Source organism: Pogona vitticeps, chromosome 2 (genome assembly GCF_051106095.1).
Source record: "Pogona vitticeps strain Pit_001003342236 chromosome 2, PviZW2.1, whole genome shotgun sequence".
Classification (NCBI taxonomy): domain Eukaryota; kingdom Metazoa; phylum Chordata; class Lepidosauria; order Squamata; family Agamidae; genus Pogona; species Pogona vitticeps.
In genome coordinates this window covers 166,423,321-166,450,488 of record NC_135784.1, presented here as the reverse complement: position 1 = coordinate 166,450,488, position 27,168 = coordinate 166,423,321, and the positions used below count along the sequence as shown (strand labels likewise).

General features: G+C 40.1%; 2 protein-coding genes and 1 long non-coding RNA gene across 16 annotated transcripts in view; 1 reads left to right on the top strand and 2 right to left on the bottom strand.

Annotated features, from left to right (window-relative positions):
* Positions 1-27,168, bottom strand: part of HOXC8 (homeobox C8) — a 159,882-nt gene that overhangs the window by 131,251 nt on the left and 1,463 nt on the right. For 6 of the 10 annotated variants that reach the window (XM_078384648.1, XM_078384649.1, XM_078384652.1 and 3 more), the window contains exons 2-3: positions 17,308-25,462; positions 14,406-14,543 (exon numbers count right to left, since the gene is read on the bottom strand). In XM_078384648.1, the coding sequence (XP_078240774.1) occupies positions 25,170-25,462 (293 nt within the window). In that variant the 3' untranslated portion in view covers positions 14,406-14,543; positions 17,308-25,169. The remainder of the gene's footprint in view (positions 1-14,405; positions 14,544-17,307; positions 25,463-27,168) is intronic. The other 4 variants (XM_078384655.1, XM_078384657.1, XM_078384651.1 and 1 more) reach the window with 1 other exon arrangement.
* Positions 1,329-17,326, bottom strand: HOXC6 (homeobox C6). 5 transcript variants are annotated; one of them, XM_078384644.1, is made up of 4 exons: positions 16,479-17,282; positions 14,406-14,496; positions 3,564-3,772; positions 1,329-2,691 (listed from the first exon to the last, which is right to left on the bottom strand). In XM_078384644.1, the coding sequence occupies exons 1-4, from the start codon at positions 16,768-16,770 to the stop codon at positions 2,381-2,383; spliced, it is 903 nt and encodes a 300-aa protein (XP_078240770.1). In that variant the 5' UTR covers positions 16,771-17,282; the 3' UTR covers positions 1,329-2,380. The 5 variants fall into 5 exon arrangements, with proteins under 5 accessions (XP_078240770.1, XP_078240772.1, XP_078240771.1 ...); XM_078384646.1 differs by lacking the exons at positions 14,406-14,496; positions 16,479-17,282 and adding an exon at positions 17,308-17,326; XM_078384645.1 differs by lacking the exon at positions 14,406-14,496.
* On the top strand, positions 4,146-10,352 carry LOC140704679 (uncharacterized). The gene is made up of 2 exons (XR_012084030.2): positions 4,146-4,246; positions 9,463-10,352. It is a non-coding gene; the product is annotated as an uncharacterized LOC140704679 (long non-coding RNA).

Genomic DNA, 27,168 nt, shown 5'->3' with positions numbered 1-27,168 from the left:
CAATTCCTTCTTTACTGAGGCTTCAATCCTACAAGGTCTCTGAGAGTAAGCTTCATTGAACTCAATGGATTTTACTTCTGAGTAGACAGGCATAAGCTTGCACTGTTATATACAATAATTTTTTTATACTAGTGGGACTTGTGTGAGCCCTTACGGTCTTTTCCCTCTTACCAAATCACACTATGTAATCTCCCTGATGAGTTTTTGTGGCTTAAAAAAACCCTGGTTTTAGACTTTTAATTGAACTGACAATTTAAAAATAATATTTGCATCAATTAGGTATTTATTTGGATGCTTAGCAAAATCTGACTAGGAAGGCATTTAAATGCAATGGTTCAAATACAACTTTCCTTCCTATCACATTTTTATTTTAAAATCTCTATATGATCTCTGTAGATAATGTTCTAAATTTTGGTGACAGATTAAAAAAGGGAAATCTTCTTAAACCCCTCCAACAAATACAGGCCACCAGGAGCTGAGAAATCAGCTAATTGGGGATTTCTGAGGATACTCCTGGCCATTTTATTACACGAGTGCAATTTGGTGGTTTGAGGCGAAGCATTTAAAGTGCAGCTTAGTCTCCAAAAGAAATATCTGTACCTAGATACCAGACATTTGCATGTGTTTCAAAGATGCCTCTGAGCTAAACCTGACCCCATTCCTGCCCGCCGCATAGAACACTATGTGCATATTACACACCAGTGTATTGTCTGTTTGTTTGTTTATAAAAATAAATGAAGAATAAAAAAATAATAATTTCCACCTACCACTCTTTATCTAAATTTAGGGAGGAATGGTATTTGAGACATTCTGCTCCCAAGAAATTTATGTTCAAAAAGAGCTGAAGGTATTTGTTTTAAAACAATCCCTTCACTCCATCAATCAGGGAAGGAAATCCTCTGATGGAGGTTTTAAGACCAGAAGATAGGAAAACATGTATATTGTGCAATTTACACAGTATAGTAATTTTAAAAAGAGATACAGTGAAGCACCGGTGTGCGTGCGTGTGTGTCTGCGTGTCTGCGTGTCTGCGTGTGTGTGTGTGTGTGTGTGTGTGTGTGTGTGTGTGTGTGTGTGTGTGTGTGTGTGTGTGTATGTGTTTTGTAGGTAAAATTTTAAAACAATCCTAAAAAATAGACTGGAAGTAAATTCCTTTCCACCACAACATTGTTTACTTCTGAGTAAATGTGGTTAGGATGATGGAGACATGTGGCCAAGAAGTCAAGCACATGTGGAGGGGGGAGCATCCACACACAGAGAATCCATGGAGTCTTGTGAAAAACTCTTTTACTTGAGGTCTTCCCCATTAAATTTCAGAAGCCATTCAATAAATTTTAAAAATAATATCCAGTTTTTATTAAATACTCAACCATAGTCCTCTGGACGTGATCTTTATACATGATGTTAGCGAGTGTAACACAAGAATTTTTTTCCGCCCTACTAGCTATAGAATTCCATTCACTTTATACTGTCTGAACATTACAGTGCTAAACATAAATATAAATACAGAGACCACAAATACAGCTAAAAATATTCACACAGGAACTGTCACAGTTTGCAGTATGCATAATGACCCCAGGTAGTGTTTAAATACAATTAATTAGTTTACTCTGGAAAATGCTATATTTAGGTAGACATAGTTTGGAGGTGAGGGAAAGGGGGCATGGAGGGAAAGTATTTTTCTCAAGGATGGGCAACTCAGTGGTCATATTTCCATCATCATCATCATCATCATCAACATCAACATCAACTTAACCACTGTCCATCCCGTTACCACCATCATGGTTATTATTTGGGAAGCCAAACTGCATAGAGTTCATTTTGACAATGGTTGATCCCAACACAATCCTGCTGGGTGCTCTGCGTTCCAGGGAGGAGAAGGAAAGGCTGGGGTGGGGGGTGTTGCATTCAATACAGTCTTTTATGCAAAGGTGGCTAGCTGGGCTTGGAGGCAAGGGGGGAAAGGGGCCGGTGGGTGGGGCTGGAGGTACGGGAGATGGAAGGTTCCTTGAGGAGAAAGTAAAGACCGTTTGGAACCTGGTAATGATACCGGGTGCATAAGTGCTGGAGACTCGAAGGTGGGGGAGGGGAAGTCTTCCTTGTCCATATTTCTCTCTCTCTCTCTCTCTCTCTCTCTCTCTCACACACACATACACACACACACACACACACACACGCGCGCGCTCTTTAAAGGTAACCAAATGTATAAATTGTGCCAGTGGTGGTTGAAAATGGACAGGAGGACAAGGAGGAACTGAGAGATCGAGAGGGGCAAGGGAGGAATTAAGGGGCAGAAGGCAGAGGGAAGAAAGAAGGGCCATGTGTGTTGTGATGATGGGAGGGAGGGGGGGAGAGAAAGCACTAGCAGATCCGTCAGTGTTCATTCCTTTGGTTTTTCCTCCTCTGTTTCTTCTCTTTTCTCCTCCTTTGCACCCAAGCTATCAGCAGCTGCTCCAGCGCCACCTCCCCCGGACAGGGTGGAACTCAAGTTGCTCTCTTTTTTCCATTTCATCCTCCTGTTTTGGAACCAGATCTTGATCTGCCGTTCAGTTAGGCAAAGAGCGTTGGCAATCTCAATCCTCCTCCTTCGTGTCAAGTAACGGTTGAAATGGAACTCTTTCTCCAGTTCCAGGGTCTGGTAACGGGAGTAGATCTGTCGCCCCCGCCTCCGGTCTGCTCCATAGCCGACCCCTATAGATTCGGAAACCAAACAGACTAAAAACGATTAGCTACAAATTTCAGGAACGCATGCAATCACTAATAAAGAACATATCCAATGTAATCCCCCTCCACAAGCTAGGACTTTCCCAGCCCCATCCTCCATGCTCTGTCATGTCACCCCCCCAATCCCCTCACAATTTAATTCTGTCCCTTAATCTCGCTAACCATTAAAATCCTGCAGCACACACATGGAGGCATGGTGGATTAAAAGGGGGGGGGGGTTCGACTAATTGAAAGCACATTCCCATCTTATTTGCAAAGATTCAGAATGTGTTGTTTTAATTATTTCTGCAAACTCAAAAAAAAATTAATTAGTTCTTACTTCAATGTTATTTTAATTACTAGGAATAGACAACCCGTCCATACATTATAAAGTGAAGCTAGTTTATAAATCCTAGCCTCACAAGCTGATATTGGACGAGACATTTTGCATTTTCTCCCTTCATCAAAATCCCCATTTCTTCCCTATCATAGGAATTTCCATTTTAAAATTATATATAAATATATATATTTTAAAAAATACAACACTCCTCTTTTTGTATTTTTTTTCTGCGTCTCATTTCCACCCCCAGCCCTTCCAAAGAGGGGGGAGGAGAATCAGAGCTGATTGCACTTTATTATAGATATTTTACACTCTCAAAGTCTTTTAATTAGAAAGAGCATAACAAGCCATATTTGCTTCCAGCAACTTAACAAATAAAAGGCCTGTAGCGGCAACTGTGAGGAAGCTATATTATTGTTTTTATGGGGCCATAAAAAGTAGCTGAGCCTGTTCTGCTAGGGAGACGGTCGTAAAGATGGTTCAGTTTATTTAATTTATCTCTGCAAGCTGTAAAACTTACCACTGTGGGAGTTCATGCGCTGCATCCACGGATATATCTGAATGCTAGTTTTCTGTTCCTGGGATGTGCTCCTGTTTTGGTCACTTGTAAAATCCTGTGCAATGGAAGTTTGTGTGTTGTGTCCCATAGAATTTTGCCTGCAGCTAGAGAGCATGTCTTTCTCTTGATAAAAGGCATTAGATCCGTAATCATAGGGTCCTCGACTGGAGCTAAACACAACATTATCTTGCGGTGAATAAAAAGGAGATGAATAGATCCTGTTTTGAGCAACCGCTGCTCCATAAGTTGAAAAATGCCTTACAGGGTCATAGGCGGTGGAATTGAGCGCCACGTTGGGCAGTACCTCTTGACCACTGGTGAGGTGGCAAGATAACGACGGGTTTGTGAAATAGGAATTCATATCTTCCCCCCTATACCTGGCTTGTATGATTTCTTTAATATTTATTTCTGTCTCCAGTTTGTAGTCTGAACTAGATTGTTATAGGGACGGCTCCACTCCAGGACAGACAAAATGACAAAGTCAGCTGACCCGTGGTGAGCCAATAGGAAGCTAGATGTCAAGACACGGAAAAATTGCTTTTGCTTGTGTTGATTCCCCAGTTGAAACTAAGTACTGTATGCATTGAAAGTAAGTCTCGAAATTCTAAATATAAGATGTTTTTTAGAAGAAGAGGGGAAAAATAGTAAGTATGGTTCGGGGGGGCGGGGAGGGGTGGGAGAGGGACGACGAGGGAGGGGCAAGGAAGAAAGAAAGAAAAAGAGAGAATGAAAGGATAGAAGTAAGGAAGAAAGAAGGAAAGAAAAATCACAGTCCAAATAGAGCTTTAATTTTTTTAAAAAAAGAGAGTCATGAAGAGAAGAAATCAAGATAGTTATTCTTCTGAAAATGCTTGCCTAATATCTAACAACCAAGTAGCTCAGAAATTATAGCCATAAATCTCAGTGTGCATAAAATATTAAACCATAAATTCTCTTTCCCTCTACTAATTTACTGTTGGTCAATAAATGTGGAATCAAGTGCTTGTGTTCTTTATAAGATAATCTTAAAAGCAAGGAAGGTGACAGTTGGACAGATCTTGTGTTTTTTACATGATTCCTGCACTCTGTAATATACAGAACTTTGCAGCTCTTAATTCTCCCCCCCTTCAAAGTCCATTTTAAGCCTTTCCTTTTTAGCATATGAGTATGTTCTTTCCCCCCTTTTGAATATTTGTTTCCTAAATTTCCAGAGCTTGAGGCTGTTAGGGCAATGTTTACATCTGCAACACCCCCCCTTTCCTACCCAGCTTTACCTTTCTATTTGGAATGGTGATTGTCAGAAAGAGCACCTTGTGTTTACATTTGCAAAAGTGGAGGTGGGAGAGAAAGAGAGAAAGAAAAAATTTATGGCTTAAGATATCTGTGGGTGATTAGAAAACTTCCCCTTGAAATATTTAGTTAGATTAGAGTGTGGATTATATTCTACACATCTACTGGGTTTGCACCGACACACTAATTGAAATGAAGACAGCTAATCTAATTTTAATTTCAATCCAGTGCCATAAATTCTTCCTTAAATGTAAAATATACCTGCTGATCTGTAAATATAGGAGGATTCCTTCATCATTCCACTGACTTGTTATTATTTAAAAATCCAATTAGGGCTAAGAAATCTTAGTCTTGTTTGAATGTACGTGATGGGGCTGTCTTGGTGTGTTTTTTGTCTAATGATTTTGCAAGCAGGATTTACATGGAATGGCCTATAAAATGAAATCAGGTTATTATTGGGAAAGCTCAGAGTATTTCTCAGTGTGGTTTCTCAGAAGAGATAAACACTTTTAACACCCCTCTTTTGGGTGAAGTCTCTCTAAAAGGTTTTAGTACAGAGGGAGGAAAGGGGGAACACATCCCCCCACACCCCTACTCTAACAGGAACCCAGATGCCAAAGGATTTTATTATCTTTTTCCTCTGTGCAACAAAGCAAAAGTAATCAATGGTAGTAATAAAACCATAAAGGAGGCTACCACTGACAAAAAAGCAGGCTGAAGTATTCATCTGGGGTAACATTAAGCGTTCCTTGAGTGTCAATATGGGGGGGGAAAAAGCCAAAAGTTTCTTTAAAAAGAAAGAAAGAAAATCAGGAACATGAAACATAACAAGAGAGCCCGTAGCTTGTTATGAATTTTCACAGATGTTTCCTGCCCATTTCCATGTTCATGTCTTACAAGCTGGCATCCGAACTTGCTCAGACTAGTATAGAAGACATTGATTAAAGCATACACATTTTGAAAATAACCTTTTGCTTTTATCCCCCCTCCTTTCATGTATATTTAGCACATTGTGTATGAGGAGAAAAATCTATAGACAGAGAAAAACAGTCACTGGGAAAAAAAGGGGTGTGTGTGTGAGAGAGAGAAGGATCAAACCGTAACCCTCTTCCTCTACACATCCACACACTCTTGGAGGTATACATAACAATGGAGCTAATGTTCCTATACATGAAGGAAGATAGGTAAGTCCAGAGACAGACAGACAGATAAACAGGCAGACAGAATTCAGACAAGTTAATATAAATCTGAATTACTCTAAAAAGTGACTACACTGGCTGAAGGCTTTAAAAACAATCTATTAAAGAGTTTTTATGCACAATTAACTTGCATGTATACAATGAATGATCTCCTGTTCTTTTTTTTTTAAAGAGAATTTGAATTCTCTAAGGACTTTTCAAGCTAGTATTAAGTAGGTATTTTATACAGCATAACTTTTTACAAAACCCACTACGTTAACTAAATGTATGTTGAAAGGAGCATAACTTTGACCCCGCCCCCCACAGAAAGTATCCTTTTAATTATGGTTTTATGATTATCCTAATCTCAGATCTTGAAAAGTTCTGAGATGATGTAGTTACAGATATAAAAAGAGTAAATGGTTTGGAGGTGGGGCGAGGGGTTGTTTAAGTCCCAAAGAGCTGTTTCGGAGAGACCTGTACAAGTTCCAAATGACTGGAAGAAAGTGAAGTGTTTTATTACTTCTCTAAACAGAAAAGAAGACCTAAAAGTCTGGTCAAATTATAGGGAAGAGAAAACAGCTGCCGCAAAGAAACTTCACATAGGATATGTCTTAACATTTGGTTGGATAAGAAAGAAGACACTAAAAAATGTGCACACACCTCAAGCTGAATATGTTCTAACAGCTCACCTATTCCTCTTGTTCTCATGTTATTTCCTTATCTTTCTGATACGAAATTTTGTAAAATATATGTATATGTTTATATACACGAGTAATGATTTCTAGAATGTGTTTGATCAAAGTAGGAGGATTTCCCTCCTCTCCTTTCCCTGCTAGCAAGCATAGGGAAATGTGTAGGACTTTTTTTGGTTAAATTGGTCTGCAAACAATTATGTAAACTCATCAGCAGAAGCAAGAACAGATGTTTTATTAAAACTGCTACACAGCAGTGAAAATATGCACAAGTCCTGGAATAGTTCTTGAATAGCAGTTGGGTCTCTCCCCCCACCTCCACCCCCTGGAGTTAAAGAGCCCAGAGAAAGCTACAATAACATCCCCTTACTCATAAAACTGTTTTCCCTTTTTGTTTTGACTCTGGACTTTAGCCCCACACTGATCTTAAAGGAGAAAAATATGTCTCATTAGAAATCTCTCTCTCTCTTTCTATAATTAGCGAATTGATGAACTGATTTGGAAAAAAAGCTTCAAAAATGCACACTCAACACATGTGTTTTCTATCCCCACTAACTGCTGAAAGAAAGGAAGATCTGTCCCTGAATTCTCTCTCTCTCTCTCTCTCTCTTCCTCTTCCTCCTTCTCCCATATCTTGCAGCTCTAGCAAGATGTTGTCAGACAGATTTCACATTTTTGTGTGATCTGGAATGCAAATCCAAAGGCATTTGTTGTTTACTCTGTCTGTTTGTTTCAATCTGTTTGTTTCAAGAGGGAATTGATTTTGTTCAATGTTAACAACCAGGCAATCAGCTGAGACTGTTCATGCAAGTGGAGCCAAAAAAAAACCAAAAAAAAACCCAAGTCCTTTTCACAAATTCTCACCCTGTCTGTTGCCTAGGTGTAGAAAACTGCTTATTCATAAAATGCAAGTTGTGTCTGGCTGGCATCAAATATGCATCCAATATTGGCCTAGGTCAAATGCATTTGTTTACTGCTCATGTGTTGGATTAGCTTGGATTCTTGTGTGGAAAGTTTATTATTATTATTCATTAATAGATTGAGAAGGATGCTACACACACCACAACTTGCTCACTATTTATAATGCGTGTTTATGTCCATGTATATAATTGAAGTCTGTATAGTTAAGTACCCATTTCTGTAAAAGTTGATAATTAGTTTTGTAACTAGGTAAGCATGTATATGCATGCCACTGTGCATCTTTTTCTGCATAAAATTTAAATATGTATTACTAATAACGTAACACAGTCATATTTAATGACCAGCTTCTTTTTGTAAACAGAAGACTTTGCATAGAACTCTACTGAAAACTAGAGGAACAGCATGGGATGAAGTAATAATTTTGTTTATTCATGAGGATCATGCAGTTTAATGTGTTCTGTGCAGACACACATACTATGTGAAGCTGCATATCTCGTTCCATCTGCCTCACCTTATATATGTTACCTTGGCCTTTTAAGAACTGGCATTCATTATGAGAAAGAGACAGAGAGGGAGAGAGACTTATCCACCCCAGTTTTTTACCCATAATTATTGATTTAGAATATTTGCTTCCAAGCTATACTCCTCCAGAATGACCTTAATCAAGTGTTGGCCCCACCCATAAATACATGGTTGTTGTTTGTTGTTGTCAATGTGAGAAATCCCCAGAATATGAACTGGAGTGGGGTGTTGCATTCAATACAGCTACAGTTGTTCCATACAATGATTTTAAGAATGCAGGCTAATGAAGTTTCCCTTTATTTCATTTCTGTCATTAAGCAATTTCTGTTGCTTAAATGTTACTCCTTTTATTGTAAATAAAAACCATCTGAAGCAAACAGTCATGTTCAAATATTGGTACCACAGAACTATTCTTTGATGGAAAAAAGATACATAGACCAACAACTTGCAATAATAACAGCAGAGATCTCAGTCTTCATTTCGTTATGTTTTTGCTCAACACCCTTCCAAGAAACTTTTCCTATTCCAGCATCACAGAAAACTCGGTAATGCCCTTTGCTGGAAGGGAAAAAAAGAATCAAAACGGCACCTATAATGCAGGTTTCTTGGTCCTCATTTGCAGGGAGGGGGTTGAACAACTATGACCCTATTAACGAAAGCCCAGTTCATAACTTTCTGGATTTTTTAAAAAAACTCTTGCTTCTGCTGCTCCACCCCTGGTCTCCATAGGTATCCCTGTAAGACTCCCAGCAAACATAGAGGTATCCAGAACACAACCTAACAAAGTAAATTAGTTACTGCCATTCAAGTTTATGTTGAAAAATAAATAAATAAACAGGAAAAAAATTAAATAGCCCAAACACTAGATAGAAAGAGTCACATTGAAAAGGAAAGGAGGGGGAGGAGGAGAAAGGAAGAGCTTCTTAGGGTCTGGGGAGGGAAGGGAGGTAATAACCTACACCCTAAACTAAAGTGGGCCATGGAAATTTGGGCAGATCTGGGTTTTGATAGAACATGGCTCTGCCCTGAGCAGACCAACTGTAGTGAGTCTAAAAGTAGCAAAAAGGGAGAATTGTAATTTTTAACAACAGCAACAACATTGGAAATGAACATATTTTTCTGTCTTTCACACAGATTAAGCTCCTTCCTAACGTGAAGTATTTCTTTAAATCCCACGTCCTCTTCCCTGGCCAGGATAGTGTTTATGTCTAAGCCCTTTACACCCTCCCGTGTGGTCTTGTTTGTTCGCTTATGTCTGTTTCGCTTTTATTGCAGCTTTCTCGGAACCTCTCCTTCCGAACACTGGAAACTTCCATAGGCCAGACCTTCACGTCGGTCAATCCTGTCCAAGCAACAGCGTCGCCCTCTGTATGTGCCCCTCACCTGTCCCTGAATTAAATCTTGGACTCATTAAAAGCACTTTTTCTGTAAGAACTACTGTAGAGAATTTCAAAAGGCAAAAGGTGCATCCCTCCCGTTTATCTGGCCGCATTTATTATTTCTGTTGTCCATCTGACATCATCAACCTTCCTCCTCCTCCTCCTCCTCCTCCTCCTCCTCCTACTATTACTACTACTACTACTACTACTACAACAATTATTGTAATCATCATCATATCATCATCACCCTTCAGTTTTGAGGGGTTCGCTGAACCAGTCAGAACTTTCTTGCTGGATACTGAGTCATATACTGTAATCTAAGACCCGATTAACACTGAAAACTGCACCAAAGAATGTTTCATTTTAAAGAACTTTATGGCTGATTCGGGTTACTCCTTTTTTATGGCATGGGAATGTTTCCTACCCACCCAGGTTCCCCCTCTTTCCTTTACACATTCAAGAGAGCTGCGGTCGTGACGTCACACCGAGTTGTCATGGAGAACAGCTACCGGCTTAAAATTATAAAGCGTGATATTATAGAGCAACATAAAATATGGATATAAGCAACTACTTACGCCCGTGAGCAGATTAAACAAAGAAGAATACGATTTTAATACGTTCAGGAAGAATAATTCAACGATAAGAAATGGTTGTCATTATCTACGAGTTCTTATTTTATTTTATTGTTTGCACATGAGGTTGGAGGACGGGGTGGGGGAATTAATCTCAGGACGCCAGGAAGCAGTTGGAGTGGGGAGAGAGAGAGAGAAAGAAGAAAGAAAGAAACAATCAGTCATGGCACAATATTAGTTGCCTTAATGATGTGTGTTTTTAAAAGAGGCGATCACTTAAGACAGAATTAAACTATATATTTGGAGACGCAATCTTTTCTGCACTTTAGGAAACACGCGCAATTTGCATAGCCTTTAACGGAGGTGCAATTTCATATTTTAGAGTCTGCTTAAATACACCCATTCCTTTTCCAGAAAAGACGCAGGTGAGGGGGTGGGTGGGAGCGTGGTATTTTCCCGAGCAGACGCGTCTTATCTATTTTTGTGAATACACGAACGCACACACGCACACACAGAGCAGCGCTCTAGAGTGACGGCGGCCTGACTGGTCTAAGGGCTGGGATGTGGGGGGGGGGGAGGCGGGGAGGAGGCCTACAACTAGAGCCCAAAAGGAGACCAAGACATTTCCAGGGGACAAATACCGTCTCAAACAGTCGACTTCCAAACAGCTCGGCGACAAGAGCAAACTTTGTGAAGCCCTAACAACTGTCCACCCAGAACCTTAATCAGTTTATGGGATAGCAAAAGGAACTGACTTGAAAGTAGTAAACCCCTCCGAGATCCCGGCCTTTATGGCATCCTCGTCCTTTTCTTTCTCCCTCTGAGCATTTGAACTCTCCTGAGTTGAACGGGGTTCCGGGAGGTGGGGTGGGGGGGAGAGAATAAGAAGAGACGTAATTTTGGTCTTATTCGTTTCTTTCCCTTGGTCTCCCTTCCCCCATCCTCTGTGAATTGGGAGGCGATGGAGACGGGAGTGGGGGGGGGGACGTGGAGAAAAGGACCCGAACTGGAAAATTGTGGCCTGCTAACTTTCAGTCACTTGGTGGCAGTATACAAAACACGTAAACAAAAAGAAGACAGCAATTAAGAGAAAGGGACAGAGAGAAGGGGGGGGGGAGCAAAAGGATCTCCAGACGTGACACCCGCTCTATTGGCATCCAAAGGTGTGCGTCCCGGTTCGTATGCATAGGAGTGTGCATGCCAGCGCCGCGCGGGCGCGCACATTCGCACACACGCCAGCCACGATTAATTAAATTCTGGAGAGCATCTAAAATGATAATAATCGATCCTTACCCACGCAAAGTACTAGATGAGACCCATCCTATTAAGTCGTAAGGCGCAGGGCGACCAGCTCGACTTATTTTTAAAAGGAAAGGCACCGGGGGGGTTCAATCCTTGTTATTTCGCACTGTTCACTCCATTGGAAACCAGAGGAACTCCTTTCCAAGCCTGACTTTTTAAGGGGAAATCTGTAACAACAGCTTTAAGTTTCTTTTCTAACCTGGGTGACTTCCATCGGTATTAACTGCCCCTAATTCCGAGGCAAAACAGAGAGCGGCCTACCTCGGAGCGAAATCCTGTCAGCTTTTAAGGTGCCAGAAAAGAATATTATTTGGAGTGCGTGCGATCCACATATCTCACAGTACTCGGGATCACGGGACGATCCCGAGTAAACTTCATTCCAAGTAAATCTTATATAGATTAAATCAACAACAGAACGCTATATTTTTCGACTCCTGGTTACCCATCCCCAGTCCAGCAATTGAAACAGCCAAGTTGTATTATTTCTTTCTATTCCTGCGAACCAGGGAACAAGCAAGCAAGCAAGCAAACAAACGAAACCCTTCCCTTCCCGTCTCACAGGAACAGTCGGGCAGGAACGCCATGGAAAACACAGCCTCGATTTCAGCGCAAGACGGAGTATCCGTCAACCAAATAAAAAAAATGACGGCGCTCAGATTGGCATCTTTTCGATTGAACCAAACAACAGGAAGTAATGGGAAAGTGCTTTTAAACATCAGATCATTTGGGTTGCAAAAACCCCAAGCCAGATAACTCCCTTTTACACTTTTAAGATAACTCCGAAGAACAGGAGGCACAAAAGGATTTTTTAAGTGTACACACCAGTAGTTTCATCCCTCTTGTGCACCGCTGTATGTGTGAGTGTGTGTACAGATACGTACAGGAAATATTACCACATAATGTATATTAGACAACATTTTTCTTCATCTCAAAGATACCAGTTCTTTATTCTGATTGCATTAACCCTGTTTCAAAATATCATTCCGTCTCCCTATGCTTTCGCAAACTACTATTTTCAGCTTTGATCATATCCTAATTTTTGCTTTTGATCTATGCACATTTTTGCTTTTTTTCTTGCTTTTCTTTATTTGCCCCTCCCCCAAAAAAATCATTCAACTCCAGTTGATACCATTGTAACTAGTAGAATTCAAAGTATAATCTTAGGCATGTTTACTGAAATATAAGCTTCACTCAAGCCTGAAGGAGTTACTTCCAGATGATAGAGAACAGGATTGTACCTTACGTTTTGTGCAGAAGTGCCCACGTATTTGTAACAGCATGTAGCAAGAACAGCAAATACATATGATGAGCTAAGTCTCCAATCAGGCACACACAAGCACACACATCAGAACATTATACACAAAGACAGTTGAATATCCAAGTCAAGACACCCTCTTCCAACCCTTTAAAGAAACTGTTCAGTTTTGGGGCTTTTGAGGGTTGTTTTTGACTCTGTTGTTGTTATTAATATTGCTTCTGTTTTTTTAGTCAAATCCTCCTTCTTATGATCATCTGGCCTAATACTATTTTTTTAAAAAGCTGACCACTGATTTAAGATAGCAGTTATTACACTGTATTGCTCAACTCCTGGTAGTTCATACCAACTGAGCCAGTTTTTCAGTCCCTCTGGACCTGCAGGAAAGAATGTAAATTGGTATATTGCATGACTTCAAAGAGTATTATTACTATTGTAACAGCAGTTGTCATTTTAAAACTTTGACTCATTACAGTGTTTCACCTTTTTTTTCTGTGCTGAAAAAAGTATAGTTTACAAATTATTACTGTTATATATTATTATTATTATTAATAGTAGCAGTAGTTGTAGTAGTGCTAGTTCTAGTACTAGTATTATTTGTTATTATGAATATAAGTATTATTATTATTATGGTATTTGTTCTAAAAGCTTTTTCAATTGTGCTTATTATGATTTCTTTCACCTTTATAAATATATAAGATTTATATTACCATGTCAATTTTGTGGTTTTCAATTTTCACATTTACTGCACTGCTTATGACCCCTACACAGTATTAAAAGCTGTGCCAGAGGCCAATACAACTAGCACTTCATTGGTTTCAGTCCCTGTATGTTTGCTAACAATGTATTCTTTTTTTCTTTTTTCTTTCTTGAACCTATATGTCAATAAAGTCTGAGTCCTTTCTGTATATTGTCTGGTGTATGGTGATGTTATAGATAAAAGAAGTCATTCATTTTCTTTCATTTAGTCTGTAAAACACGGAGAAGATAAATCAGGTCCTTATTCCTCATTTTATATCTACTCAAATGTTCAGAGTTTATGAACAACAGCCATATGTCAGTTTAAAGATAAAATCGATACATTAAAATGTGTTCAGTATGGGCAATTCTCAGAACTGAAGAGAGAGGCTTACAGAAAGATGCAACAAATAACATTTTATAACTAAAACACACAAAAAGGGATTCATTTGGTCCTGGCAAAAAGTCTCTCTCTACCGGAGGAACCTGACACACCAAAAGGAGGAGGAAGAAAGGGACATTTTGACAACCATGTGGTTCCAATGATCATTGTTTGATCATTTAAAAAAGGCCTTTACAACACTTGCCTTCAGCCACAGCAATGGCCACCAACCACATATATCAATATTCATCCAAGCCAACAGAGGGAGGGTGCGCATTGCACAACTCTTAAACCCAATTACTTGCAAGTAAGCCACATGGGTTCCTTCCAGGAATCCCAGAACGAAACCCTTAACAAAGACAGAAAAGCGTCCCCCGTTAACTGTTCACAGTTTCAGAACAGATCAAGTCAATTCACCCACATGTTATCTGCTTAACTGGCACTGTCGTACAAGTAGATTGCAAATGAGGAGCACTGTCATGACCCACAGTCAAAATTGGAGACTATTGCACATTCAGTCCGTCTCCCTCCCTGCCTGCCTGTCCATAGACATAGCTACACATAGGCATCGGTACATACACACCACTTACCAGATGTTGGGGTTTGGCTTCTTTTCTTTACAGACCCTGAAAGGTTTGCTGACGGCTTTGGCTGCTGTTGTTGCTGCTCCTGTTTTCTTCCCTAAGAGAAAGATGGCTGGCACCGTTTGGACGCATTTGAACAGATTTCTTTTAATGCCAGCCCACAACAAAAGGACAGTGAATTTCGCCACTTTTGTAAACAATAGTCATCCATTCATTCGTTGCACTACAAGTAGCAATCCACTTGGGAAGCATTTCACGCTGACCCGTCAAAAAGCCCCACAAGGAATGCTCAGTGGCACATTTAATTGCGACGAGGCCTTTATAGAGCTTGATGCAGAATGTGTTTAATATTTCATTACGGGGGATCGTGCTGGAGGACTTAAAAATGAGAGACAAACAGGGTGCTGTTCCTAAGATTTGCATCTCTGCATATTGCATTAATATTGACAAGGGAAAGCCATCTATAATATCTTAAGAAGGGATCTTGGTCTTTGTTTCCTTTCCACACCCTTTTGTCATCAGCCCAGTTTTCTCAATTTTTGTGCTTGTAATTAGGATATATTAATTAGTTTTTAATACTGGGAAGACAGGCCCACCTATCATATTTTCTGCCTTTCCTCCTAGATCTGTGTGTGGTTATACTGTATATATATTGTTTATGTTTTTATATCTATATAGTTTATAAACATAAACTGTGGATATACACACACACTATATATATACACACATTATATATAGTCTTGCTCTGTGTGTGGCTTTACCACCCACAGATAACTTGTGGGTGAATATATATATTCCCTTATATATATAAGAAAGAAAGAAAGAAAGAAAGAAAGAAAGAAAGAAAGAAAGAAAGAAAGAAAGAAAGAAAGAAAGAAAGGGTGTGAGGAAGTCTCTTCTATTTTGTTTAAAAATTGGAAGGCAATCAAAATTATAATTCTTTGCAAGTCATTATAGAGTAATTACAACTGCAGAACAAGTAAGTAACAGTACAATTAGCTGTTCCCATTTAGTGCACTGAAAATAAGCAAGCTACATGCTGTGACTTGTAAAATATTGAAATGGACAAATCCAAACAAAACTGTTTTTCCCCCTCCTATGGGGCATTTAAACAGGTACCAAACCATATTGAGAGATAAAAAGGGCCCGGATTAAGGCTCCTTATATTGGACAGTATTTTTCCTCAGAAACAATAGCAATGAAAAATAATCAAAGGCGAGAGGTTGGCACAACACTGGCATAAGGAGACACGCATTAAAATGAGAAGGATCCTCTTCTAAAAATAGACTAACATTCACCTCTGTAACCATAAGCATCCATGTGTCTGGGGAGGGAGCGGGAGGGAGGGACTGGAAAGGTAAGAAGCCTCTAACGCACAACAAATAGAGTCAACCCGTAATTGCTAATTAAAAATGGCACGCCAGTTTGCCTTCTTGCTTGCTGTACATCAGGTTCCCCCTCCCCCTTCAGTTTGCTGGAGGAAACAGGCGCATGTGCTGGAAGTCACCCACTGTGCACTGCGCATGTGCTGGAAGTCACCCACTGCATTCAGCTAGGCTTATGAAAAGTTGCTGCTATTGTTTATTTATTTAGGCATCTTTAAAATAGAGGAAAAGAAAAATAAACTTTTTTTCTTTTATTCACTGGATCCGTGGCATCTGCCAGACCTTACATTCCAGCCAGATCCTTTGCTTTCAACCGTGGACGGGACGATCCCAGTTTCAGTCTCGCCACCTCCGCGAGCACCCCACCCACCCCTCCGCTTGAGCCGCCCTCCCCATCCCTCCCCCGCACCCTCCCCACCCTAGTAAACACTGCACCATTGTAAAGGGGAGGCAGACTGCAGCCGGCATCCTCCGTCTCCAGCAAACCAGACCGCAGTGACATCACCACTAGCAAACCTCATGTTTCCCCCCCCAGAATTAACCACATTTGCGCCGATCCTTCCTGATCATATTCTGTCATAAGCAAGTTACACCCCTCTTTCCGTCTGCTTAGCGAACACGATGCATCATTATCTTTAACATCCAGCGCCATGGATCATTAGTTACACATTTTAGCCAATAAGGGAACACTTACCCGGTTCTCTTTCCCCTTCCTTCCTTCCTTCCTTCCTTCCTTCCTTCCTTCCTTCCTTCCTTCCTTCCTTCCTTCCTTCCTTCCTTCCTCTCTCTCTCATTCTCTCCCTCTTCCTCACTCTTTCTGTCTGTCTCTCTTTTCTTTTCTGCCTCTTTTCTGTTCCGCTGACGCTGTGCTCACCCGCACAGAAATACTTTTTTTGGAAGAAAAAAAAGAAGAACCAAAAAGGAAAGGAAAAGGAAAAGAAAGGAAATAAACCATAACGTAAAATAGTCCTTTTCTTTTTGAACATGGCATGAGGAGAAAAGGAGAAGACTGGGCTAGCCTATCGGTCCCCACTCCTTAAAGAAAGAAAGAAAGAAAAAACACCCCCAAACAAAACTAAATAAAGGTATTTACAACTCCTTGTTCCCCTCATCATTGCATCCTCCCAAAGAAATGTGTTGCGTTTTGCCCCTAGGGGTGGAGAATGGGAGGAGGCAACCAGCCGCAGCAGTAAACTCATTATTCCTAAAATGCCCAGAGCAAACAACAACTCCAACCCCAAAGAGAAGGAGAAGAAGAAGAAGAAGAAGAAGAAGAAGAAGAAGAAGAAGAAGAAGAAGAAGAAGAAGAAGAAGAAGAAGAAGAAGAAGAAGAAGAAGAAGAAGAAGAAGAAGAAGAAGAAGAAAAGGAAAGGAAAGGAAAGGAAAGGAAAGGAAAGGAAAGGAAAGGAAAGGAAAGGAAAGGGGTGAAAAAGATTAGAGACAATTCGAGATTCCTTACTCCCGCCCACCCAACCCCCCACAAAAATAATAATAATAATTAAATGGAAAAAAATTAAAGATACCATCGTACACCCGTTTCACTGGCACTGCTTGGACTGTAAAAGGAAGGACTACTGCGAAAGAGTCATAAGAGAAACCACAATAAAAAGTTCACGTTCATGGATGGAGTCCACATGACTTCCTGTGGCCAATCCAACTTGTGATTCAGTCGTAAACTTTTATTGCTCAGCTGTAAATTTTCTGCAAACAACCAAGAATGCGTTGCATTTTTTTTGTGACGAGTGCAAATGCTCTTCTCTGTCGCCATGTTTATAGAATCCCTCTTTCTATATATCTACATGTGTGTATGTATGTGCGTGCTGATACATGCTAGATAGACAGATATAGATAAACACACACCGCGCGACACACAAACGTACAGACCGACTTTCTTTCTGAAGTACGCCATTTGTCCTCCAGGTTTTCCTTCATTAAAATACATGTTTGTTGGATACACTGGGAGAGATCTACCGAAAAAGGGCACCGAATGGCCGCTTTCGTTTCTAAGCCTGTTTCTTCATTTCCTTAAATACACACCCATACCAGCTAATGCGCAGGGAGGGGTGCGAGGACGGGCAGGGAGGGGGGAGAAGACAATGCCAGCGCCCATCATGCATCGTTACACTTCTTCCTATTATTACAGCTACCGCACTTACTGTTTCCATGTTGGTTATTATATTTGTTCAAGTAGGAAACCACATTCTCCATGATTTTTAAGTTTCCGGATCGAAGCTTTAATCCAGCAGATGAAATGGTAGGAAATGCCACGTGAAGAAATAACAAAAAAGAAAAAGCGTGCGCGCTTGTGTGTGTACATATGCAGGTATGTGAACGTGTATACATGCATCTCTGCACATACAAAAACTTAGGCACACCTATATATTTATACATACATGCATGTGCACACACACACGACCAAGACCTGGTTTGACTCCTATCCTTGAGTTAAGTCGGTGCTGCTATTACAAGGTGGATCCTTTTTGATATTTACGAAGTACCTCATTTTCATTTCCTTAATTTCCGCCTTAGCCCTCTTCTAAAATCCAAATGTATTCCAATACATATCAATGTTGTCCTGAACATATTTTCGGCAGAAGCGTATTATTGTTCCTCTTGAGTGTGAGAAGAGTTGAGGTTTTTTTTATTAGTCTAACACTTACACCCCAAAAGGGTCAAGGGGTCTACTCTATGGCCTTCCACGCCAAAGGGGCTAGCGGAGCTCATATTGTGCATTTTCTCCCCCCAAAATAAGCTCCTTCTGACTTGATAAAGACATATAGATAGATAGATAGATAGATAGATAGATAGATAGATAGATAGATAGATAGATAGATAGATAGATAGATAGATAGATAGATAGATAGATAGATAGATAGATAGATAGATAGATAGATAGATAGATAGATAGATAGATAGATAGATAGATATTTGCTCCATGAGTCATTCACGAAAGGGGAGGATTTCTTAATACTGGATGCAAAAGAGCCAGCGGCTTTTTCTCTATTTTAGTCTTCGCTTCAACTCTAAGATCTGTATTTGTATTGGTGGAATCCACAGGATTTGTAAGTCTGTGATTTGAAGTATTCATTGGAATGTAGGCTAACCTGGGTAAGTGAGAAGGCCCTATTTCGAGAAAATTAGGGAGCCTCAAGAATCAACAACGTTTTCCAGTTTACATTAAACGATAGCATAAATGATGGCATAGATTGATATAAATATAGTTTCAGAGAGAGAGAGAGAGGAAAATGTTATCTTCTGACTGAGCGAGTACTCATTAAATAAGTCATAATTCTGAAGGACGGAGGAACTGGGATGAGGAAATCTACCTCACACCCCACTATTAACCCTAATATTTTGTGCCTTGTACTCTAATATTTGCCAGGCTTTTACTGCATTCCAATGGGTTTTAATATATATATGTAAGGCTAGTCTGCACCCCAGGTCTATTTTCATCCATTATGTTAGGGGGTGTTTTCCTCCCTTTTAAAACAGCTTCAGAATTCTTCTTCCCTAAGAGAAGAGGGTGGATGTGTTTCCTCCAATCCATGTGTGAATGTGTGTCTGTCTGAAACTCTTACTATAGCTTGTGTAATGCAACCGGATGGAAGGGAAATTACTTTTTTCACTTTACAAACCACCAATAAATTTTATAACAGGTAGTTAAAAGTTACGACGAGGAACCGTCACAACAGTGGCTCTGGAGACAATGGACCGTCCGTTCTGGAGGGAGAAAGGGGTCCCATAAAGAGAGCAGGGAATTTTATATGTGTACCAAGAGCATAACCTGCCCCGCACGCTTTTATCCTGTTGCCCAGCAGAGCTTTGACCCATCTCTTTCAGTGCGTTTTGTATCTCTTTCGGAGTCCCCGTCATACCGGTTTGGTTCCCCCACCCCAATTTCTAGATAATGCGGCACACTTCTTTCCTGTAGATGATGCGGATTTCACTTCGCATCTGAACGTGGGTGGTGGTAGTGGTGAGGTCCCATAGAGGCAGATTTCCCAACTTTTTCAAGAAGACAAATAAATGGCTAACTTGAAATTGGAAGAAAGAAAGAAAGAAAGAAAGAAAGAAAGAAAGAAAGAAAGAAAGAAAGAAAGAAAGAAAGAAAGAAAGAAAGAAAGAAAGAAAGAAAGAAAGAAAGAAAGAAGAGTTGAGCATCACTTTGTCTCAATTTATCTTAGAAAATTTCCTACTCAGAATATTCCCAATTTCTGCTGGAAAACTGGGCTTTCAAACTGATGTGTACATTTGTGAAATACCATTTGTGTACATTTCCAAGTATCCAATCGAAATTCCTCTAACCCTCCCCACCCCGCCCGCTTAATGGATGCATTACCATGTAACGGCTGCTGTGATTAGAATAATAAATTAAAACAAAATGAGCAATATGCTCCAGTGCAGCTTTTGGAGGAATTATATTTTTCACAAATCGCAAATGAAGATTTGAAGGCATTTTGATTGGCTAATAAAAAGAGAGAGAGAGCACAGAATAGCATGATATTTCGTACTACAGGCTGGGTTGGTGGTGGTATGGTGTTGAACTCATTTCAGCAATACTGAAGTAATGATCATTTCCAAATCAGCTACTTTCTGAAAAGCATTATCTTCTTTCAAATTACTTTGCCCCATAAAAATGCCCCTTTCCACCCCTCTTTTATTCCTTTCATCTTCAAATGATGAAGTGATTACCAAAAAATAAAAAAATAAATAAAAACGTCTTTCATCTAAAAGATGTGATCTGCTTATGTTGACTATAAGCCATAAACATCTTCCCACCCTCACCCCCACCCCACACACATCAAATGAACAGCTTTCCCTTGCAATTTCAATAATTTAATTCTAACCCTATGATAGATACGTCTCGTTCGGGAGATTCCTTCAAATCAAACCACTTAAAAAGCTGGACTTAAATATGATGGATAGACTGCAGATCTAGCTTTTTCACATACACACACACTTTTTAACTACCTCCCCTCTCAATGTACTTATTTCGGGATTAACTAAGTTTTCTTGCCTCTTCTGTTCCAAATCAATGCATGATTGCCTATCCAGTCAATTCCTGAAGCCCTGTGGGGATAAGGTGAGGGGAAGGAATGAAGGTGAGGGAAAGAAAATTCTTTTGAGTCAGTTAGGGAGGCGGGGATATGATGCTCCCAAGTTTGGCTTTGAAAGGTGTGGGTTAGCATTGAGTTCATTTACTTCTACGTAGTAGTCCCTGGAAGGTGATAGCCACCGAGACAGATAAAAAGTGAAGCCGGATACTATACTATACTATACTATACTATACTATACTATACTATACTATACTATACTATACTATACTATACTATACTATACTATACTATACTATACTATACTGGTCCGGCCTTACCTTACCTTAGCTATAACAGTAATAAAATGGCTTACCTTTCTACTCTGCAGCTTCATAAAGGGGAGAGAATAGCAAAGCTTTACGGCGGATCGCTCGAAAAGAACCAGCGAATTAAGGGAATCTAGGGTATCCAATCAAGGATATGTCATTTAATAACAGGGGCGTGCGCCTCTTCGGGCAAGAGCGGTGACTTTGTGTTGTGGATTGGAATTCTATCCGCGGTAGCAAAGAACGAGCCGGTTGGTATCATGTGCGCGGTTATGATATTTTTTACACCGTCGTTCAAAGCATATTCCTAACCAGAATTTTGAGAGGAAGGCAAAGCCACCTCTGTGCTCATCATCGGGGAAAGCAGGCGTTCTGTGCGTGTGCTTTTTAATTTTTTTTGTTCGTTTGAAGAGTCTTGCTCCTTCGCAGACAACCTGAGCTAGACCTCTGTTCTTTTTCAGGTTCACAAGTTCCGGGGGGACCCCTCAGCAACCGCGTTCAGAGCATTCAAGGAATCCTCGAGCGTGACTATAGTTTCTGCCAAAACCTCCAGACACAAATACAAGCAGTCAGCCGGGAATAACCAGAAATCCTGAAGTGGAAGAACTGGGGGGGTACCCAGTTGGTAGGCAACACATTATCTCCCACCTTGTACAGTTGTCTACCGCGGCATCTAGGGCTTCACACCCGCACTCAGCCGCATCCCACACACCCCTACAGAGACACTAACTTCGCCCTTAACGCATTACAGGACCCCAGGGCTGGTTTGGGAAAGTTAAGAATGCTCCAGTGCGCCCTTGGTCTTTTCCAGGTTCAGTTGGTTAAGCCAGGATATCTCTGAGGAATCTCACCGCGCCTTATCTGGGCATCTTTATAAACAACCTGTCCATTTTCATATCAGAGACAGAAGTGGGACATACTGTAGTCCGTTTCACAAACGGGATATGCGAATATGTGTATAGTAATATGTTGTTCACCCTCCTCTCATATTGAAAACACTCTCCCTGTGTCTGTTTCACACACACCTACATATCTCTTATCTCTCTCTCCTCGCTTCTTCGCATATAAAGAATAAAGATAGATTTAGGTAAGTTTATTAAAAAATAGAGAGTAAAGTTTATTAAAAAATAGGGAGTAAATATACTGGGATATATTATATATATATAATATAAACATATACAGAGAAGAAAGAATCATTATATGTTATTGTATATATATAGGTTTATGTGTTTGAGAGACGGAGTGAGGGAGAGAGGGAAGCACTGGTAGAATCAGAGAGAAAAATATACATGCACTCAATGTGTAAATATATTAGACAATAGCCTTTATGTCAAATAAAGAGCGGGGATGTGGGTCCACCAACCTCCACACAATGAAAAAAAAATCGTTCAGAATGTACTGTCAGTTTCACTCTGTTTCTGAACAGCTGGATTGTGTGACATAAAGAGCCGTCCTTTTTCCTGCCTCCCTAGTGCCTTTCAGATCACTTTATGCTGCTCAGGTGGGCAGGTACATAAGAAAAACGGATTACTTCTGTCAATTTTCATTTTCGTGCACCCAAGCCAGAAAAAATGAAGCAAAACACCCCAGAAGGCTCTGTGTGAAATGCCAAACTATGACATTTTCTATGGACATCTTTTGTGGGGAATACCAGTGAAAGGTACATCTTTCCTGTACTAAATTTGCTTCAAAAATGGAAAAAAAGAGAAGGAGGAGGAGGAGGAAGGAATTATTTATATACTGTATACCAAAGAGAAAAGTCTAATGCTAGTAGAGGAAGTAATTTGGAAGCTAGTAAGAGAATGCAAAACTAAAAGTAAACTTAGGAAGTGAAGGTCATAACCCTCTAGTCCTTAGATGGAGATAATTCCTGAACCTCTGTATAGATACTGGATTGTCTGTGTAATGTGCAGTCCAACCATACACGTATTTCCTAGGAAACAAGTTCTACTCTGTTCATTCAGTGGCGCTTGGTACAATAATGTATGTCTCCAGCTTTAGTTGTCTTCTAGCACAGTTCCAGAATATGAGGGATGACGTGTTGATCAGTTTTCACCTCGCCTCTTGGTTTACTCGGCTGCTATCTAGATGTTAAGCCCTATGTGATACCAAGTCTTGGGATTTTCATGGTTGGAAGTCAAACTCCCATTAGGATTTTAGCCCCAAGTCTGCAAACGTGTTAATGTAACGCCTTGTTCCTGTGGAAGTGAAAAGCTGGCTCTTGGTGTTGAACTGTGAGGTAACTTGAACATATGAATTGTCTGCTCCCAAAATCCATCACGACTTCCTGAGTCAGGATCTAAAGAACTACTAAGGTATTTAATAAGACTAAGACTTTTTCCCCCCTCAATTTTTATTGTTTATTTACGTAATGTCTCACGTATACAATACAAATCCACGGTTACCAGAACTGGCTTTCTGGTAGAAATTGCTACATTCAGAGTTTTGAACACGCAGAAGATGATGATTTACATAAAACAAATGATTTGTGTGTGTGTGTGTGTGTGTGTGTGTGTAATTCGAGCATGTTGCATTAACAGATAAGTCAAGACAAATAGATAACTATACATTCAGTGCAATTTAAGTCCTAAACTACATTATAAGCACAATAAAATAATACAATACTGTGCATTCTTATCTAGGCAGTTTCAGTTGTTGGGAATTATTTTTTTCCAAGAAAAATAAGCAGCAACATACGACAACAAAACTGCATTACAAATACTTTCAAAGCATGACTCCTTCTATAGGTAGTGATAAGATACATAACAATTTTTTTGTATTTTTATTTTTTTATCATCATCATCATCATCATCATTGTTTTTCTGCTACTTAGTAGCTTGCATTAGGGCAATACATAATGTTCAATTTTAATATGATTTCCCACAAGGTTGCTTTTTGTTTCACTACGTATAAGCCCCGACCTTGTTGCTAGTAGATGATTATTGCAGGTTTCCCATTAGGTAGTATGTTAAGAATTTCGAGTGCTCACACAAGAAATCTAGTAAACAACGCCCATAGAAATCATTAGACAGCTCCCCATCTTTCACACCTCTCCTAAGCACATTGACTGAAACGTCAACCCCACTGATTTGAATGGAACTTTTGTTTCCAAGTGAATCTGCCCAGGGTAACAAAAACTTTGTCTGCCAAATCACAGGACATAGATAGGTAGATGCTACATACAGATAAAAGTCATAGACAAGCAATAAGCATGTGGTTCTGTCTTCAAGGCATCTGTCAAGCCTCCATCATCCCCCAGAATTGTCCTTCAGTAGATAGGAACTGAGAGCTAAGAGATTTTAAAAAATGGTAAGGGGACTTGAACAGAGCTGAAGATGTAGGTAGGTAGGGTGGCTCTTTGCTGTTGCTTTGTTCATTTGAACTTAAGACTAAGCGTCAGGCATTTTCACGCCGGCCCACCAGCCCTTTTTATACATTTCTAAGCTTGCAGAAGTGGAGTTGGTGGTGTTGGCGGCAGAGAACAAGGTTGCAAAAATAAGTCTTTCCTTATTCTGAATAAATACATAGGGTGCATGTATTTATTACCATTATTGTTTTTAATTTTTAGCCTATAGTCAGGAGTGGAAGAATGTGAGGTCACTGCTCTCAAGGATGGTGAGGAGGTCCATTGCTACGGGAAGAATATCTTGAGTTTGTGCTGGGTGATACTCAAATCCAGTCCCATGTTTATTTCGGGGCGGAGGGGAAAGAAAAATTAAACAGATATATAGATATAGATATTATAACGCTGCTCTAAGGGGAAAGGCGAGCAGGGGAAGTTCTATGACAATAAAAAGAGGGGGGCGATGATACAACTGTTTGACAGGTAGTTACTGTTGTGTGTGAGTCTCTCCATTCTATACTCTATAAAAGCGAATGACCGTCGTAAACATCTCGATTTATCATCTGCCATAAAACGAGGACTTCAAGGAGCTGAGAGAGAGAGAGAGAGAGAGAGAGAGATTGTGTGTGTGTGTGTGTGTGTGTGTGTGCGTGTGTGTGTGTGTGTCTGAGAGAGAGCGCTCAGTCCTTGCTTTCTTCTTTTTCCTCTTCTTCTTTTTCTTCTTCCTCGTTGGTTTCCTCCTCAGTTTTCTCCTCGTCCCTGGCTCCGGGGAGTTTATCCTTGTTGTTTTCTTTCTTCCATTTCATTCTCCTGTTCTGGAACCAGATCTTGACTTGCCTCTCTGTCAGTCCCAGGGCGTGAGAGACCTCAATGCGCCGCTTCCGTGTCAAATAGGGGTTGAAGAGGAATTCTTTCTCTAGCTCCAGGGTCTGATACCGGCTGTAAGTCTGCCTGCCACTGCGCCTTCCGGGAGCTGTGGAACAAGCAATAACAACATAGACAGAAAACGGGTTAGAGTCGCTTCTCTCCTCTCTCCCTCCTTGCTTTGATTTTCTACCTTCTCCCCTAAAGGCAACCGTCCCCTTCTCTCCTCCCGACCGCCCCCCACCCCACCCCACCCCACCCGCCCTACAAGCCCCATGCCTCCAAACTCCTGTCACCCTTGGAGCATTCCTCCAGCCACAAGAAAGAAGCCATTTATGTCAGCCGACCACCACCAGTTTTATCGGAGTTCTCGGCAAACGCCTTCTTTCCATACCCTCTTCTCTTCACCTTCTCTCTGTCTGTCATGTTGACTGTTGATTCTCTGCTGTAAACACGGTGCTTTTAAAAATTTAGAGTGATGACTTCTCAGCCTTGCGAGCTCGCAGGCTTTCTCCTAACAGTTCTAGGTGGTTTGGCTAGTTTGAGTATTTTTCTTTTGGGATAGACTATAGTCTACTGTTTGTGGGAGTGTCTTCTGATGCATCTATATGCATGGCTGTACCAACAGACCCCCACAAACAGTAAGGATGTACCTAACGCATATCCTGAAACAACGATTATTTATAATAATAATAATAATAATAATAATAATAATAATAATAATAATAATAATAATAATAATAATAATAATAATAAATTACTGTGGTATGTGTACGTTTGCTGAATAGACACTATTAAACTCCAAGAGCACCCTGTTCTTGAAATTGTCCCACTAGGTGTTGGCTTTAAAATGCAAAAATTGCCCATCATAACAATATTTTCAAATATTTTATTTTGCGCTATACAGTATATCTTGAAGGCTTTCTGGGCCACATTCTAGCTACCTTTACAGGAAAAAAAAAGGAATGGCATTTATTGCGAGATCTGTCCTTTAATTCTTCTCTTAAAATCAAGTTAGGCGTCATGTGTTTTGAATTATAAAGCCTTCGCAGTTAATGCTTTAGGAGGGTGAAAGTTATTCTGGAGAAAATATCATAGAATTCTCTGGGGCTTTTTGCTGGAAGTAAAGTTAGGCAAAATTTAACTATTTATATAATTGTTATTGTTGCTATTGTGGTTGTTGTTATTATTAAAATTGTTATTACTATTATAAGTGAAGGACACTTTAAAGACACTTCCCTCTTGTGCTTAAAAAAAGAGAGAATATCTAAGAAAAGTTGGCATTTGAAACTTTAAACTTTTAAGTGTAAAAATCTTCTAGAAACATGCAAATATTCTTAAACAGTCTCTTTTAAATCTCACCCTTTCACATATAAGACGTCAAGCGGTTAAAAACAGTTATATTACATTTTAGGGAAGGAAGGGGGGAAAAAGAAAAGAAAAGAAAACCAGAGCGTTACTAACATGCTAATAACCTCGTGGGAGCTGTATCTTATTGCTCTCCTCGAGGCAAGCCATTAAAAAAAAAGTTTTACTTTATTGTGATTTAAACCCAGAAATCACCTTGATGGCATTTCAAACCAACTAGAGCCTTGTTTACTCCCCCCTAAAAAAGAAAGAAAGAACTGCCCCCCCCCCCAAACAGGAAGAAACATTATTACACCCATCCCTTCTGGTTCTCAATCTGGCTTTCCCGGTCTTTTCAAAACACCGATACTTTCCACCTACCCCCCCACCCCCGCCCCCCACCCCCTCTTTATTTCTCTGCATAAATAGACAAGAACACATTTAAGTAGGAAGGAGGAAAAAAAATGA

Coding starts and splice junctions, on each gene's coding strand:
- HOXC6 (XM_078384644.1), bottom strand. CDS start 16,770: ATGTTCAAAAAGAAAAGGACTATTTTACGTTATGGTTTATTTCCTTTC. Junction 14,497..16,478: donor GGAAGGGGAAAGAGAACCGG/GTAAGTGTTCCC, acceptor TCTTTCTCTTAG/GGAAGAAAACAGGAGCAGCA. Junction 3,773..14,405: donor AAGCCAAACCCCAACATCTG/GTAAGTGGTGTG, acceptor TGTTGTGTTTAG/CTCCAGTCGAGGACCCTATG.